The 18,888-nt window shown below is 39.3% G+C and overlaps 1 protein-coding gene across 3 annotated transcripts in view; it reads left to right on the forward strand.

Annotated features, from left to right (window-relative positions):
• Positions 1-17,182, forward strand: part of ANKRD44 (ankyrin repeat domain 44) — a 296,495-nt gene extending 279,313 nt beyond the window's left edge. The window contains exons 28-29 of one of the 3 annotated variants that reach the window (XR_012507147.1): positions 7,969-8,102; positions 14,680-17,182. Coding sequence is in view for 2 of the 3 variants with exons in the window: in XM_074364224.1 (XP_074220325.1) it covers positions 1,145-1,392 (248 nt within the window). In the remaining variant the exon portion in view is untranslated. Of the gene's footprint in view, positions 1-1,144; positions 5,434-7,968; positions 8,103-14,679 lie in introns of those variants that run through there. The other 2 variants (XM_074364224.1, XM_074364225.1) reach the window with 2 other exon arrangements.
• Positions 17,183-18,888: the final 1,706 nt, after the last annotated feature.

Below are 18,888 nucleotides of genomic sequence, written 5' to 3' on the forward strand. Positions count from 1 at the left end.
GCAATTTTCTACAGCACTGCAGTTATGGTTCCTTTACTTATCATGGACCTTTGTGGAATGGAATGTTAACATATCTGTCCATCCTTGTTTATTTTCATATTAGAGAGAGGAATAATCTGTTCAGGAGTAGGGAAGAAAGTGTAGAAATCAAGTCAAGTGCCGATAAACAAAACAACAAAAAACTAAGTTTTATTGAGCCAGTGCCTCTGAATAAGTGAGTGGTGAGGAGGAACTGTGGCCTGCAGAGAGGACAGGCTAGCCCTTTCCTGCCAGTAGAATAAAGGTTGAATAAGGGTGGCTTGAGTCAAAGACTGTATCTGCCTCCCTGTGGCACCTGCTTCGTGCATTGAGATCATTTTCTCTTCTGGACTGGGACCCATCAAGTCCAGTAGAGAATGACACAACTCTAGGGCACACTGCAATTTCCCCACATATGTTACATTTAGGATTTGGGACTTTGGCTGGTGGTGTTGCTTTTTTTTTATTCTGTTTAAGTTTCTTTTAAATGACAGTACATTTCATCACCAACAACCAATACTTTCCTGTGTCTGATCTACCCAAATGATTCCATTTCTCTAGAACCAGCTACCTGGTGTGTGCTCTATCTAAAGTGTGTGTAAAGTGACGAAACGATGTTACTGACTTTTACAGACATCTGATTCTCGACATCCTTTCCAACCTGACACACAATTAGCTACAGTGGAAAAGTCATTGTTCTCAGAATGAGAGTGCTCTGGCCCCAGCCCGAGGTGCATGGTGTGTGCGGGTGCCCTCAAGTGGAAACACCCCTCTGGTTGTCCTGTGGCTGTTTTTTGTGGAAATGTGTCCCACCCCCACCCCCTCGTGTTTCTGTTCACTAGATGAAGACGGAATTCTGCTTAACTTTGGATAATATAGTGCTTGTTGTTGTCATGTAAGCTGGGAAAAAAAAAAACCCAAAACCCTCCATCAAGTGTCTCCCCTTCCTGGTCCCCTCCAGCCTCACCCCAAGCATGACTTGTGGGAAGTAACTCCTCTTGCCTGGCATGGTTTCTAACTCAACATGCATCTCCGAGTGTGAGGTCGTTTGAGATGTACTGTGGAATGCTCACGCCGCCTCTGGATTGCCCGGACTAACCACTGCCTTGTCTGCATTTACGCCCAGGTCATACCCCGGCCCTGGCTTGCGCTCCTAACAAAGACGTGGCTGACTGCCTGGCCCTCATTCTGGCTACCATGATGACTTTTTCTCCTTCCAGTACAATGACGGCTGTCAACTTCGTTTGTTTTAAGAAAGACAGTTTGAGCAGGACGACCCTCTCCAACCTGGGTAGCATGGTTAGCCTATGCAGTAACAACGTAGGCTCGGAGGATGGGTACAATGAAAATGATTCTGATTCAGAAACGTTTTGACTTTGGACTGTAGAAGCCTTTCCTTGATCACCCATGTTGGAGGAGGGGAAAGAAGCTTGAATTCCAGATTGATGTGTTCAAGTATTATTATGGGCCCGAGCTTCCAGAAGCCAGTAGAGAAGGAATCTATCAAACCCAGGGAAGACAGCTAGGCTGTAGGGCAAAGCACTCACACCGCTGGGCCTCGAGTTTTATTTGTTTCATGTTTTCCTTAGATCTAAGATACTTCTGTGAAAGTCTACCTCTCATTTTAAGTAAGAAATAAAAAATGCATTTAATTCTTTTTCTTTGGGGATAATGCAACGGAGAGGGAGCTGTTCTCTACAAAGAAATTTTTTTCATGCACTCACTCGGCAGTGAGTTCTCAGAAGTATATCAATGTGACGTTCATGTCCCCCAGGAGGGGAGGAAAGGGGTGGATAGGAAATGCCTCAAACCTCTTCTCACTTTGATGTTTACTTCCTCACTAGAAGCCAAAGGTAAAGGTGTTCATCTTCAGAAGTAATGCCTTTAATAATCTTTTTAAGGGAGTCCAATGATTCATATCCTCTGTAAAGTAAGCACTTAAATATCCAGAACTTCTTTTTGAGGATTTTTGCTAAAGTTGCCAGATGAAGGGGAAAATTCATTGAAAATTTAACTTGCTTTTTTTTCACTTAACACAAATATGGCACCCAGTGCTCCCCATAACAAGCCTGTGACTCATTTGCACCTGAGTGATTGAAATCAAATCTATCTAATAACATTGCAGGTGAAAATTGTATTGCACCCAAACTTGGAGACATATGCAATTTTAATATGAGACTACCCTTTATTAATACATCCGTAAATTAAAATACTAACTTTATAAAAACATCGGAACCATCAGCATTGTTCATTAGTAGTATGAACAAAAGATTAAATGAGCTTTTCGGTCAAGGTCATGCCCAGTGAGTGGAAGTGTGACTCCAAAAGGGAACAGAGAAAGTGAAAGCATGAGGTAGAAATAGGTGATGTGGAAATTAAAGTCAATTGACAGTTGCTTGATGCTGAAATCAACATAGTGAATCCTGTGTCTGCTCCCTCTGCCAAAGTTTCTAGGTCAAATGGACCCCGTCCTGCACCTGGAATAGCTGTACAAAAAGAAGAATGAGACTCTTTAAATTATGCACACACACAAGCACACATATGTGTACATATATATGTCTGTAATTCATCAACCAGCTATACATGAGGACCAAAATGCTTCAGTCTAAAATGGAAGATTTAAATTGTTTTCCTTCAAAATGGAAGTGAGAACTGAAATAGCTTTTCTATGAAGTTAAAAAGTAATTTTTTTGCATCACCGTCTTTATTGTGTTTTATATTTCTTACGACACAGATTTCTAGTTGATGGCTTAACATTTTGTAACTGATAATGTATTGACCACGGCTTTTTGTTTTTTTGGGCCAAACCAGAGAAAATGTTCATATACTTTTGATGTGAATGTGTTTATATTTATTTGAAATGAAACAAATGCTGAGGAAACATCTATTGTTTGTTCACTATTTTAATTGCTATATGTCTTACTTGGAATAACGAAAAAGCAGGAAAACACACAGGCGTCTCCCTGGGTTGGCCAGTGGCCCTGGGACCGAGCCCAGCATTTCCACCGCTAAGATTTCCAGCCGACCCTCAGGTTCTTCCACGTTGGCTGGAAAGGGGTACAGCAGCCATGGCTCAGCCCCAGCATGTAGCCAGCTCAGAGCTTAGAAGACACTGCAGTCCTTATGCTCTTCTACAAGGTAAAAACTGAAGTGTGTAGTGGGTCATATACACAAGGGTGGCCCAAAGAGAGATACAGAAATTATTCTGAATATGCTGAAAATCTCACATGGTCCCAGTAACCTAATGGGAAACTGTGTCAGTGTGTGGGCACGTGTACCAAGAAGAGAAATAAACATCACCAGCTCAAGTGCTATTTTCCGCTTGAGGAAGAGACAGGGAAGAAATGTGTTGCATTAGGGCATTGCTCTCCAGCATTTTATAATCAATTCCATTTTCACCCTGGAAGTTTCTATTTTATAATGTATGTGAGATATTTTTAAAACAGTGTTCTATCATATCTGGATCAAATACAGAAACTATATTATACTTTTAATCCAACTGTAAAAGATGTTAACCTTACTCTTTAATATACCGGATTTAAGTAAAAACTCTTGGGTTCTTCACAAATCAGAACTTGTTCAAAGGACTTAGAAGAATTGGTAAATTTTTGACACCACTAACACTGTTTGTTTAATTCTTGATGTTGGGTTCCCCTCCTTCCTCTGTCCTTTTTGTTTGTTTCGAGAAGATGAATTTTTGAAAAGTAGATAAATTGCTAATGAGAAATAATGACCTTATCTTTACCAAAACACTGAAAATAAGGGCGCTCCATCACTGAAGAAGTGTGATATACTGCGGTGTCTTTTTCTAGAAGTGAATGGAAATCTTGCTCAGTTGGCATTTAAAGCAGGAAAGGCGACGCCCGCTTTAGCGGCGAAGCAGCGTTCACCTTTTTTTTCCCTGTAGCGTAGTGCAGAGAACAAGAAACACAGCAGCAGAGCAGTGACAGCCCTGCGACATTATCTCCATGGAGCTGCGTCTGGCTTCTCCCCACCCTTTCCCCGATAGAAAGGAGGACAAAGGAACAAAATGAAATCATTCAATGAAGAATTGTTCACTGAATCAGTCTCTCTCCCCCACTCTCTCTTTTCCGAGACCCAATTTTTTCCTTTAAGAAATGACTTTAAAAACTATGAGTTCTGTGTTTTTCACATACATCTCTTAGAAATCTATCTAGATTTGCCACATAGCTTTCTAAGAAAAACAAAAACAGAAAACATTGTGCTTCTAATCGAGCCTTGGTCGTTTCTTGCTTTTACCTAAATGTGTTATTTTTAGACTGTTTTAATCACAGCCACAGGGATCATGTTTCATTGCACTTACCTGTTCGCCGTGTCTGCCTATCCTTGGTAAATACATTACTATCTCCAAATTGCCTAAAATCTGCTATGATTCTACAGTAAATAGCTCAGGGGATTTCTATTTATCACTACTAAAAGGGCACCATAGTATGTTTTGGTACTTTAGGCAGTAAACAGCTGCTTGATTTATTATTTTATTATTAAATTAGAACAAGAACATCAAATGGATTTGCTGCACTAGTAGTTCTTTGTACTGTTGAGCAACTAGGTTTGCTTATCTGTTGTGTTGGTTGAAGAACTCATCCCTTTTTTTTTTTTTTGGTCTTGTACTATGAAGTTAGAGTGCCTTTTTATATTTGTATATTCTGAAAACGTTCTGTGGAATGTTTTGTATTATTTTCATTTGAGTGTTATCAGAGCAATATAATACCAGTGAGTTTTCATTTCAGCCTTTCTTTGAGTGTGTAAAGTGTCTTTTTTCCTCTTTCCCCTTTAACCTGCTTTGAAATGAAAATGAAGATGCCCGACGTTTTCTATGGGAATTATGTTTGAATTTGCAGTGCTGAAATGCTTTCTTCTTACAAAAACTGTAAACCATAGGTCAGTGTTATCGGAGAAAAGTGTTTTAAGATAGTGACAATCTGAGTGTGCGTATAAAATGTAATTCTACGCGTTTCTTATGCAGTGATCTAAAAACTCAATGCAAATATCTTTTGTTTGGTAGTTTTGTCTATATATTTTATGCTTCAGCATGTGCAATATATCTTTGCAGAGCGCGATGATACAAATCTAGTGCCAGTGTTATATTTTGCATAACATATTTGTAACGGCATAAAATATTGTTTGATGATTTCAGTGGGATGTTGTCTGTAATGTTTTCTTATGTAAATTGGAGTTGAATGACTCTGGTAAATGTCATGACTGTAAAAATGAGGAAATGACTTTTAGTTCAGTGAATGACTTTGAACCAGTCTGAATCTTCTCAAGCACAGTTTAATACTTTTTCAACTACTGAATGCCAATAATGTAATGAAGTACTTAACTGTAATATACTATGGAAATGCATTCAGATGGTTATTTTTACAAATAAAAGCGGTACAAATATTGTTGCAACTTGTGTTGTCTTTAATTTTTCTGATTTATGATCATTTTACCAGTTATTTTGCTAACTTAAATCTTTGTCCGCCACCAAAGCAAAATTAACCTTAAAATGTGAAAATAATCAAGATAGAAGTGTATCTCCATATTTGCTATTTCTGCTTATATCATCACAATTAGAGCAAAAAATTTTAAACATGTATTTTATGTTTATGATGCCTCCAACTTTTTCCATAAAGGATTTGAGCTGGCTTGCAACAAAAGACATGTGATAAACTAGAAGCAGCAAAATTAGGATGAGGAAAAAGAGTACAAACAAACATGGGAATCATACGATTTAACACAGTGATTATAACTGAACTTGAGATCTCTTCTTTTTTTTCTTTTCTAAATTTATTGTTGTTGTTTTCAGGGAGGGAGAGATAATTAAGTTTGTTTGTTTGTTTGTTTGTTTGATGGTTTAAATGGAGGTACTGGGGCTTGAACCCAGGACCTTGTACATGTTACACACACACACTTATCACTGAGCTGTACCCTCCCCCCGAACTTGAGTTTGCTCCAAGCTTCCCTACAGCCAAAGTAAGAGAGGAACTGTAATTAATTATTTGGATCACATATATCAGAAAAGAGGTCCTTAAAACTGTGAAATCAACCATGCTTATCTCTGTTGCTGCCACCCCCACTCATCAACTGCTTCATGGCAACACAAGAACCTGCTTCTCAGCACTTCCCTAAAGACATCCACAGAATTTCTTCTCCATCTATCTCACCATTTGAAATGTCTCCCCTTGAGTAGTAACTTAAGCGACAGTCCCTAGAAGCAGGAACAGATTCCTAACTATGGAGTTTCCAGGTGATGAAAGATTTTGGGGGATGGAGGGCTTCCTGAGTTCCTCAAATCACAGTGTCCTAGAATGTTAGCAGTTCTTACAGTCCAGCCCAGCCCCGTTACCATCTTTGTCATGAAGACACCAGATCCCAGAGAAGTTATGTAATTTGCTCAAATCTGTGTGATTAGTGATCTAAACACACATTTGTGCTGATAGATGTTCTGTCTTCTATGCTGTCCTGCCATGCAGTGTTTTGTAGAGGTGTTTTTTGGTTTTTGTTTTCTGCTAGAGATGTTCAGGGGGGTTTGCACTCTGCCTTGCCTCACTCCTTATTCAAGTATACAAAGCTGAGTATCTTTCAGTCTTGAAGACTAAAGCATGAATTGTACCACAGGTGAGTATTTCTTGTAGTTTGGAGCAGACTGGGTATGTTAGTTATCTAATGCTGCATAACAAATTACTTTAAAAGTTTGTGACTTAAAACAACAAATGTTTGTCATCTAATAGTGTCTGTGAGTTGGTGACCCCGGCCTGGTTTAGTTGGGTCTTCCACCACAGGGTCCCTTGGAGGCCGTAATCACAGTGTTAGCTAGAACCTCTGTTTCTAAGTTCATACATATGCTTATTGGCAAGATTCTTCATGGATTGTTGGACTGAGGATGTCAGTCCCTGGATGGCTGTTGGCTTCCCTCAGTTCCTTGCTAAATGGGCCTTTCCATACGACAGCTCACAGTATGGTGCATGCCTCGTGATAGTGAGCAAGATGAGAAAAGCCAGAGAGAGAGAGCAAGACAGAGCTCACAGGATTATAACTGAACCCTGAAGTGACATTTATTAATTTTCCCATAGTCTATTCATTAGAAGCAAGTCACTAAGTCCATTCCACATGTAAGGTCACATCCCACCAAAAGGTGTGAAGACCAGGAGGCAGGAATCACTGGGAGCCATTTTGGAAGCTGCTTACCCATTGGGTCCTTCAAGAGAGTACATTGACACTAGGATAATGTTTTGTCAGTCGTTGCTAAAGAAAGTGTTCTCTTGACTTCCTAAATTCACCCTTTTAAGAAATACATAAGGATTCCCTAATATCCCTTGTGCTCTCATAAGCAAGCAAAAAGGGGATAATGATCTCCACTGCAGTAATTACATTGTTGGACATTGACGTGGCACTTTGTCCCCAAACTGCTTGTAAAGGATTTCTCTCTCTAATTCTATCCAGTAGGTTTAGATCGCTGTATGTCTATCCCTCACTTAACACACTTAATGTGTCCCAGAATTAGCTTGAAAGGCACAGAGGCATTAAGCTAAAAGGCTATTAACACAACATAAAAATATTGTGGGTGAAAGTACCATATGAATTGTCTCTTTAGCAAATTTCATAGTGAAGTTTCATATGCTGTAAAATATAAGGCAGCAGAGATAATGGCTGTGCCATTCGTTACTTTTCAAGCTCTCCAGAGGGTGATTGGACACGTGTGGGCATTTGTGGTTGGCACAAAGACTGGGCAGTGGGAGGGCTTCCTACTAGCATGTATTGTACTAGTGTTTGCTGGACCAGGGACACCAAATGTCCCACCCAGCCCCGTGTGCCACTACCCACCCCCAATGCCAGTGTGCCCCCACCTACCTGTTCGTCTAGTTGCTCTCCTCTTTGCTGATTCATTTCTCCATTCATTTATTACTTGTGAAGCCAGCCATATTTGTAAATCTGTTTTCACAGGGAAGTGCATAAACAGGCTCCAATATACATCCCCTCCCAAAGAGCACTCACATGCTTAAGAGAAAGAACTTCAGAAGGCAATGCTGAGTACATGTTCCCTGGTTGTGTATTTTCCCAAGAGAGATCGCATGCAGGTGAGTGGAAAAGATTTGAGATAAATATTTAATTCCTTTGTTATTAAATATATAAACGCATGCCTGCACATGTATATTTCTTGCCTGAAGCAAAGGATGATTGCATCTACTTTACAGGTGGGGAAACCCTGCTCTTAAAGACAGAGACACTTGGCCCACAGTCCCATAACAAGGTCTGGCAACACAGCACTATTGACTCATGTGGTTCTCTAGGCACTGGTCAACAAAGTTTCTAGAATACTATTTTCTACCTTAATTGTATGAAGTATTCTTGACATCTAGAAGAATTTTATAATTTTCAAAAGTAAAAAATGTTGAAGCAGGACTTAGAGCACAAAAGTCTTACCTGTGTTTATGTTCAATAGCTAAAGCACCCAGCAAATTTGAAACTTAAATAATTCATGTTCCTTATAGTTGGGTTTCTTAAGACTTACAAACATCCAAGCTCCAATCTGAATGGCAAGAAGTTGTCAGACATATAAAGAGGAGAAAACAGGGAAAGGGAACAGCCAGTGCCAACAGCTGAAGGCAGGAATGAGCGTAGCGTGTTCCAGGAACAGAGATGGGGCCGGTGTGGCTGGAGACTCGTGGGGTAGGGAGGGAGGTATGAGATGAGATCATGAGCAGTCTAAGGCCAGGTCTTGTAAAATTTTTTGAGCCAGGAGAAGAAGTTTCTGTTTTATTCATAATGTGATAAAAATGCACTGGACAAATCTAAACAGAAAAATGGTTGTGGTCCTATGTCACTTTTTTTAAATTGAAGTATAGTCAGTTACAATATGTCAATTTCTGACGTTCAGCACAATGTCCCAGTCATACATACACATACATATGTTTGTTCTCATATTCTTTATTAAAGGTTATTACAAGATTTTGAACATAGTTCCCTGTGCTGTACAGAAGAAATTTGTTTACCTATTTCTATATGTAGTGGTTACTACTTCATTTTTAAAAGCTCACTCTGACTGCTGTAGAGAGGCAAGAGAGGAACCCTAGTGATTGATTGGGTGGCTAGGGCAATGGTCTAGATGAGTGAGAACATGGAGGCTCAGACTGGTACAGGAACAAGGGAAATAGAATGAGGTACAACTTAAGAACTCTTGAAGGTAGAATGGTTGACCTTGTTAGTGGTTTTATGTCAAGCAAAGTCTGGAGAGGCTGGGGTTGGGTCATATGAAATTATAGATGACCAGAGGAGATTGCCTTGGGAGTAAATGTAGAGAGAGATGAGCTCTAAGTGTGTGCACTCCAACATTTAGTTGTCATGAAGAGAAGATCTAGCAGAGACGACCAAAAGGGAGTGGCCAGTGAGGCAGGAGGAAAAGCAAGAGACTATGTCCCCAAAACCTGGGAAAGAACAATGGAGGAAGCAGTGTCGGTTGTGTCTACTGTCTCGTTTGTTTCCGGGAGGTCAAATATGATATGAAGAAGGTGACCTTTGGATTTGGCAACTTAGAGTTTATTGGTGACTTTTGCAAGAACAGAGGCATCAGAGTGGTGGGGTGACAATCCAAAGAGGATGGTTTAAAGAGAGAAAGAAAGGGGAGGAGGTGAGGGAAGAAGAAAAATGAAGTAGTATCTGGAGGAGGATGAGGAGACCAGAGAGGCTGTTTGTTTTTTAAGATGGGAGATGCTGCAGCGTGTTGATACTGAGGGGAATGTCTGGGAGTGAACAGGAAGAAGGTGTGAGAAGGGGTGGGAAGGCACTTTTAGAAAGAACATCTTAGAGCAGCAGGGGAGGGTTGCTGAGTAGGGCTTAATACACTTGAGATTTATGACCATGGATTAAAACGACACCAGTACTCCTGGTGAGTTTCTTCATCAGTGTTGGTACAGGCACAGTGTGACTTAAACAGGGATAGAGCTTTGCCAGATGCGTCCAAGGGGAGCTATGGAAGTATGGTGCACTTGGTAGACATGCTTATATAGATCATGGATTCCAATCTGGGTAAGGAGGGAAATGAAGACAGGAGGGAGGTGGTGGATAGTGAAAAAGAGGCCCAGTCACTGGGCTGAAGGTCTTGGTAAGATGGAAAAATTGCTGAGCTGTCGCTCCAGAGTTGGTGAGCTGAACATGGGGTTTTTAAAGTAAAGATTTTAGAGGTGGTACAGTTTTGGGTTTTGTTTTTTTTTAATTGCTACTAATTTTATTTATTTATTTATTTATTTATTTATTTATTTATTTATTTAACATTTTTTATTGATTTATAATAATTTTACAATGTTGTGAGGTGGTACAGTTTTGATGTTGACAAAGTAAAGAATATAACCACAGGAGTGGGGCTGAGGATGACTGAAGGAAAAAAGCATTGGAGGTGAGGAAGTAAAAAACTGAGGAGGCCCTCATAATGAATCACTCAAAAGCCATTTAACATAGCATTTGAGAGGAATTGATGAGAAAATTTGGCCACTTCAGAACATCTATTATTCAGGTATTTTACTTTAAAGTGCACACTCAGAGCTGATTTATTATCAGACCGATGTTTGGTTCCAGGATTAAGATGAAGCTTTTAAAGAAGTAGGAATGGTCAAGTGCATTTCTGTTAAAAAAAAAAAGAAAAAAAAAACCCCACCCAGACCTTGACTGTAACACAATGACAGGCTTTATGACCATATGGTTTAACCTAAATGTGTTTATGAGACTCTCCAGAAAACAGGACAGATGGCTGAGAGCTGCAGAGTGAACAAAAGGAGTGTGTGGTCTGGGGCAGACAAACGTCTTAGTGATAACAATGAAAAATTGAATATTTCCCAGTGGGCCTTCCACAGAGGACAAAAGACTAAAATCACTGGAATTCTGTATTGCTCTTTAAGGGAAAACTGAATTTGCTTTAAAATACTAACTTATCCTGAAATCTCAATTTTTAACAAAAAAAAAAAAAATAGAAAGCTAACTTGGGTTTATAATTCCCTTTTGAATTTCTATTTTCAGATACGATTTCTCCGTTTCTCAGTCCGTGCCATGTTCTTATGTTACTTGCCATGTTTGATGTTCTTTAGGCCTGAGATTTATTCCTTGCTATTTTTTTATTTGTTAAAGTCTATAAAAACTTTGTTAGAGGAACGTTACCTGATAATTGATTGATTTTCTGCTTAACTTCATCTGCAAGGGCCTACCCATCAGCACGTACATTTTGATTAGGCTGCTGGGCCCATTTCATTTTGGCATTGGTGCAAGAAAAGCTGATAAAGGGTTCAGTTGGTGCCATCTGGGAGCTTGCTTTGTGATGTCGCAGCTGACACTAGAAATTAGATTGAGAAAACTAATTAATTTTGCATAATATATTTCAGGTACTGAAAAAAAGCCTTTCAGGATGGCAATAATATTTCTTCAAGATAAGAACATATTTTCTAGTGTATATTAATGATCCATCCTCATCTTCCTTGCTGCCAGCCTCATGATCTGATAGTGACTTGAGTGGTGCAACGCAGAGGACATCTGTTAAAATTCATATGTATGTTTCTAGGTGTCTGTTGGTTGTATGATCATGGACAAAGCTATGGCAGGACTTAACCCTACAATGTTAAAGCAGGGGAGCATAAGGAAGGGGTGAAATGGCAGATAAATGGGAAAGTGTACGAGACATAATATTAGATTATTAAAATATGAAATGTAGAATATAAAATTGTTTTATATCACAAAAATAGGTAAGAACTGATTATGAGCAATTGTTTATGAGCAAAAACTAGAAAGTAACAGAGACAAAACATTGATTTAATTAAGTGACAGAATTGTGGGCAACTTTTGCTCTGATTTTATGTTGCTTATTGTTTTTGCAATAAAGTTTTTAAAAAGAAAAGAGACTGGAATGCATAGATAAGAACCAGAAGGTAAATTGGTCATTCTAATTGGTGCTGAGTTAATTCTGTTCATTAGAACCAGCTCCAAGCTCCACGGTTAAAGAGGAATGAAGAAAACTTGGAGATGTTCCAATAAAAACCAGACACATTAAGAATTGAAGACTACATCCTTTTAGGAAGAGTAAAAGGAATGAATTTAAACAGCTTAACGGTTTCCTCAACTGTAAAATATGGAGCTTTGAGTCAGTAATTTCTCATATCCTTCCAGCTCTGACTTTAAATTCTTAGATTAGATCCGTTAGTCAACAGAGTAACTGCGAACTACCTACAGCATCTGAAGCCATAAACTAAGCATATGCATATGCTTGGGAATAAACATGGTTGAAGGCTGACTGCACTAATAGTCCTTCTACCAGAAGAAGAATTTCTATCAGACTGAAAAGATTAATGAGATGTGCCCTGTCCCCTCTGAGCAAGAAAATCAGTGGCCTTTAACTAGATCATGAGAAGCTATGCGAAAAATACGTAGCAAGTGAAGACCTGGTTAATACAAGACTGATTGTAAAGCCCCTTCACTGGAGACTTTCAGAATCAAGGTGGTCACTCATCAATCCAGGATGGTGTTAGATGTCAGATGGCCAAAGTGCTCCATAGCTTAGAACCCTTCAAGCGCCACATACACAGCCATCTCCACCAGTCTGTTGTTCCATAGATATTCAAACATGTGTCTTCTTTCCCTTGAATAACCTATATTAGCTATCATATTCAGTAGCATCAAAATTCATGCTGTGTCCCCAAGCTGAAAACCAGACAGACATCCTAGACTCCTCTCCTTTGCTCTCCTTGTCCAATTGATTAGGAAGCCCTCTTCCTTCTGTGTCTTCCAAATGTCTTTTGAACCAATTACCTCATGTCTTTATCCTATTACAGACCCTCATCATAGGATACTGCTATAATATCCTAACTAATCTCTTTGCCTTTGGTCTTGCCCTTCTTCAATCTCTTTTCAAAATTGCTGCCAAATCTCTATTTATATAGTTCAAGCTCTTTAACCTGAAGAAGCATCTGCCCCGTCTCTTTGTCTTCATTTCCTGTCACTTTAGACATTTTGGAAGGACTGAGGTCCTCTTCTTTCATATGTTCCTGTCTCCACTTGTGTTAGTCCTTCTACGGAGAATATGCCTCCCCTTTTATGCCTGTTGAACTCAATTTTTCTCTTTTCTCAAGTGTTTCTTGAACTTTCATCTACAAACAAAAGGCAAAAATAATTATTTCTTCCTCTGTGTTTCCAAGGCCCCCTGAACATGCCAATAGCAGTGCTGATCATATTACTTTCCACTATAACTATGATTGTATGTGTGATGAAGACGAAATATTTGTGTGTCTATGCTCCTCCTCCACATCTCCTCCCTACCACACGCCAAAGGATAGTTTGGATCTTTTCTGGGTGGAAAAACAAGGAGTGGTTGAAAAACAGGAATGAAAAGGGAGGAGAAAAACCTAGGAGCCTAGAGAAAGCAGCTAAATCTGTCAATAAACAAAGAGTCCAGAGAAAGGTGCTGTTGCCATCAGGGCTAGAAAGGATTTGGGAGGATTCATCATATGAGAGGCTCTGGGTAATCAAAGTCTGTAAGTAAGGGAATTGAACTGAGGCCGCTTTAATGTTCCTTGAGAAACATAAATAAATATTGAAATATAGTTTTAATTACTTCTTGGAAACTGGAGTATGCTTCCTACACAGAGACTAAACCACATGGAGCCCTAGAGTTTCATTGAGTTACATACATCTGTTGCCTCTTATTCTACTCCATGTTTATTTCAGTACCTAAGGCAGTGCTTGAATGACTTAGTAAGTGGATGAATCAGTGGCACCTGTGTATGCATATGTTATCTCTGGCCCTTCCAAGAAAACACCTCAGATTTTCAAATTAGCAATAATGAACATGTCCAGATGGTGTCACTTTGCTGAATGCTCAAACATAAGTGGTCCTTGAGGCCAGGCCAGCAGATGAGAAGACTGCTCACCAGTTGGAACATAGGCAGAGGGGCCTGAGTGAAAGCTCAAGATGGAAGGACAAGCCGTCAGGGCAGTCCAGGGTACCCAAGGCAAGTTTTATAGTGCATTAGACCTCTGGTGCCCCATGTCAGTATACTGGTGTAATACTGGTTGTCACTGGATTCTACAGTGTCACCACACACTTGCAGGGGGAAAAAAAAGATGATACAGTAAAAGTTATCTCTGAAATAAGAAACGAACCCCCTGGTTTTCCACTTTTCCAGCCAATGGCCCTTTGTGGGACCAGTTTCTGGAACCGATTTCAGTAGGATCCTTGAAGAAATCAAATATTCTCAGTCAACCAACTCCATTTCCACATTTGATCTTATCTATTCTTTCATTAGTTACTTTTCCTCCTGGGGTAAGTGTTTTAAATTGCTATTGCCTTGATACAGGAAACAACATAAAGCTGTGAGAATTATTTTTCAGATTCTTAATTTTAGTACTCTTAATCTATTGAATTGCTTTTTCAATATAGATAATTCTGTTGCAGGCTCAGTTTTTGTTGCCATTAAAACTGAGTTCTATATTGTTTATTGCATGCAATTATTTGTATAGTTAGTTTTTAAAAATTTAGTTTGTATCAATTTAAATCAAGCACTGGTATCATGTTTCTGTACATATTTTTCTTATTTTAGCGTTCCCCCCACCCCATTTTGAGAAGATTAACATAATTTCACCTTTTCTTTTTTTTTTTTCTTTCTTTCATCTTTTAAACAGCTGTTAACCATTCAGGATCCAAGAACATGGGTCAGCTGCAGAACAGGAGCCCTGAGGGACTAGTTATGAATCAGAGTGTGCTTTCTCCCAGCCATGGAATGCAAAGGGTTACACTCTGCACAAGCCCCTGGGGCTGCAGTGGGGGAAGGGAGCGGGTTTCCTGGCCCTTCAATGCCTGGGAACACTCACCCTTTATCTTGGAGCAAGGTACTGAAAATTTCTCTTCTACTTATAAAATAGAAGACAAGGGTGCTTGCTGTGGAAATTAGAACTGGGTAATATTTCTGGAGCACTTTGGGATTCTTTCAGGGTAAGTGTAATAAGAACACAATTTATTTCTTTTATTGTTAAATTATGTTCCTATCATCAATAACTCTCCAAACATAGCCTTTTTTATTAAAAGGTTCAATGCTGTAAATCACTGAGTAATGAAAGAACTTTGCCATGAGGGAGGAGTCAAAGGCATGCAGAAATCAGCTTCTGATTCTATTACTTTTGTCCCCCATTTCCCGTCACAGATTATGTATGCTGCTGGCTAGACAATAAGTGAAGGGGGAGAGGGTGGATGGAGAGGTAGGAAAAAAAGATCAAAATGGAAGCCCCAAAGCTCATACTGAAAGGGAGGGGAGAAACCAAGTGTGGTATGGAGACAGAAAGACGCGCCTGACTGACATATTGTAAGTGATTATACTTTAACTGGAAAAAAAAAAAAAAAAAGACATGCCTGTTGTAAATGAAGTCCACTAGTGTGGGAAGAAAAAAATAAATCCTGTCCTGACTTGGAAAGTGGAAACTCAAGAATGAATGTGGGAAATCAGAAAGTGGAAACTCCAGAAGGAAATGTGGGAAAGAATGTGGTTATATTTTGAATTGGGTTCTAAGCTAGTACCACACATTGCAGACCAATGCTAGGTAAAAATGGGGTTCTCTCCCATTTCATTATCTAGGTTATGTCGTCTGTAAAGAATTAGCTCTGGAAACCCCTGTTAGCTGGTTTATACTATGAAATTGACCTTAAATGAATAACTAATGACAGTCACATTTGTGGGCATATAATGTTTGGTACCACCTTTTTATTTGCTACAACTACCTGCTTCCAGAGATGGATTCTGTTGAGAGCTCTCCATGACCCTCCGTGTCCCTAAGTGTGTGTAATAAACAGTTCAGATGCTCTCACCAGTTTTCTTATCCGTCTCAGTTAAAGGCCCAGGTTCCTAAGTCAAACTCCCCCTTCCTCCCCTTACTCTCTTATCAGCTCTTCTCCAAACGTGGTCTGCTGATCCTTGGCATCCCAGGGACCCTTCCAAGGGGTTCATGAGATGAAAAGTCTTTTTTCATAATAATTATAACTTCCTTCTTCACTGATGGTGCCAAAAGCAAGATTTATAGTTAGTACAACTGCTGGTGTCTTAGCACAAATGACAGTGTAATGGGGCTGTATTGGTTGTCACTGTATTCTACACTGTCACATGCTTGCAGGAAAAAAAATAATGATGCAGTAAAAATTATCAATTTTATTAAACCTTAGACCTTGAAGAAATGAATGTAGGCGTACGGCACTTGGGCTGCATAATGAAGTAAGATGATTTAAGCACTGTGTGGTTGTTGGAGGTACTAACTGAATTAGCTGCTTTTTCATGGAAAACCATTTTTACTTGAAAGTGCAACTGATGAGATGAACCATGGTTACCCAGACGTGGGTGTTGGGCAGTCATTATCTTGCAAATGAATGAAGCGAGCCTGTCACTTCAAGAGAAATGACTGACAAAGTGTTTAAATGAATTAATGAATACATATTTTAAAAATCTCTCAGTGTTACTTTTCTAATATGGTTAACATCAATAGATACAACCCACACAGACAAAACTCTTCCGGTTCCTTACTGGGTTTTAAGAGTATCCAGAGATCCTGAGACCAGAAGTTTGAAAACAGCTTCTTTATGTAAATGCTTCCCAAAGTGTGCTCTTGGGCAGGCTGGCCTTTAAGATGCTCTAATTCTGCGCTATCCAATATGGTAGCCAGTGGTATGGTATCACATGGTTGTTTAAATTTAAATTAAATTAAATTTGAAATTTTGTTCCTCAGTCACACTGGCCGCATTTTAAGTGCTCAACAGCCAGATGTGGTCAGCACATTACAGAACATTTTCATCATAGTAGAAAGGGCCCTGCGGTCTGGAAGGCCTGCAGACGCTCTCCTCCTCTTGCTCATTCACCATGTTCACCAGCATCTGAAGGTTCTGCAAAGTTCTGAAAGGAGGAAATACTGCTTCATTTTGTTTAAGCATCTCTCCAGCTTATTTGAACACAGAAATTTTTCATATAACACCTATTCCCATTCTATGAAAATGCTGTTATGCCCTTTTAAAATGTTTTTATTTTAACTATTCCACTGTATAATGCTTTGTTTTATAAGCAAATTTTGTACCTCTTTTGGAAGCAAGTATATATAAATAATGTATGAAATTGTAGAAAATTTCATCTGTTTTGTTTTTGGGATTTGGGGGGACAGAGGTAATTAGGTGTATTTGTTTGTTTATTTTTAATGGAGGCACTGGGGATTGAACCCAAGACCTTGTGTACACTGAGCAACACACTTTACCTCTGAGCTATGCCTTCCCCCTGAAACCCATCATCTGAATCTAAATTCCATTCCTTTGCTATTTCACACCTGGAATTTCCCCCCTATTGGTGTATATTCCAGTTCAAATTAGTTTTCTCTTTTATTTTTGAATTTTGAGTCTGTGAGTCTGTGTAATATTTGCATTCAGGTTATGTACTTGGCTTTCCTGCAGGGAATCACAGAGACTGTATTCCTGATTAGGAGTCTCTGTGACTTCTGAGAATCACCACCAGTCAATAAGATATTGTAAGCTTTAGTGTTTTTTAAATAAACTTTTATTTTTGAATAATTCGAGACTCACAGAAAACTTACAAGAGTTACAGGGAGTTCCTGTATACCTCATGCCCAACTTTCCCTATTCTTAACATCACTATGGTACACTTGTCTGAAAGCTTTACTTTTAATGTAAAACAATATGTTATGAAATTCAATATGGTTATTATTTCCCAAGTTAAATGTAATGTAAAAACAATATGGTTATTATCTTCCAAGCTAAAATCATAGTATTAAATATGATTTTTCAAACTGTCAAATTCCAATACCCCACCGTGAGAGTCATTACTACAAGCTTCCTTGAGCACAGATAGCTGAGCTTCCACATAGTTTGTGGTCTTATCAGTTAAGTCCAACAAGCTCCCTGCACACTTCTCCCAGGTGGGTGAGCTGCTGGGCTGGTGACGTTGGAGCCAGGGCTGTGAGCAGGCAGTGCTGGCTGGACACTGTAAGGCAACAAGTAAATCAGGGCAGTGAGGCGCTTGCCCCCAGTCCCTGCGAGGGAGCCAGGGAAGTAAAAATATGGAGTCCACAGAAGCTCCAATGTGAAAAGTCAGCAGTGGAGGGAGAGGTAGGCAGTGGAGGGCAGAGGCAGAAAGCTGAAAGAAAACTAGAAGGGAAGGAAGTACTGAGAAGTAGACAGCATGGATAAGTTCACGAGTTGGGAGGGAGGGGTTAAGGACACTGATGTGGCTGAATTGTGTGTTTACTATGAGAAAATAGTTTATTTAAATAGTATGCAGATTGATTAATTTATATGCTATTTAAATTTTTTTTCTCTCATAAAGACAATTCGTGTAGATTCATATTTATGTTTGTGAATGCATATATGAAGACATTTTGGAAGGAGACACCAAACTATAAACAATGATTACTTCTGGCAGGGGGGGGGGGGATTAGAGAGAGGAGAAATGAATGGGGAGTTTCAGTTCACTCTGTACTTCTAGAGTGTTTCAGTTATTTGCAGAATATATTCATGTATTACTTAGGCAAATAAAGAAAGCAAAAAGTAGCAGTAATATATGTTTGTTTATAAAAGTGGGAAATATTGAAAAGCATATGGAAAAAATCAAATTGTTTATATTCTCACCATCTTGTGATAACCACTTCTTTCAGTGAATTTCCTTCCCAGCCCCATGGCCTCCCTTAATGTTTGGATACTTAGATGTGGTGGGCTGTAATAGTGTTCACAGGTACTTGGTGCCTTTTCCTGGTTTCTGGATCTCAGAGGAGGCCATATTCCTTCAGCCAATGAAATATGAGCAGAAATGACGTGTGTCACTTCTGGGCAGAAGGTTTAAGAGTTTACTCATG

This window comes from Camelus bactrianus, chromosome 5 (assembly GCF_048773025.1).
Source record: "Camelus bactrianus isolate YW-2024 breed Bactrian camel chromosome 5, ASM4877302v1, whole genome shotgun sequence".
Taxonomy (NCBI): domain Eukaryota; kingdom Metazoa; phylum Chordata; class Mammalia; order Artiodactyla; family Camelidae; genus Camelus; species Camelus bactrianus.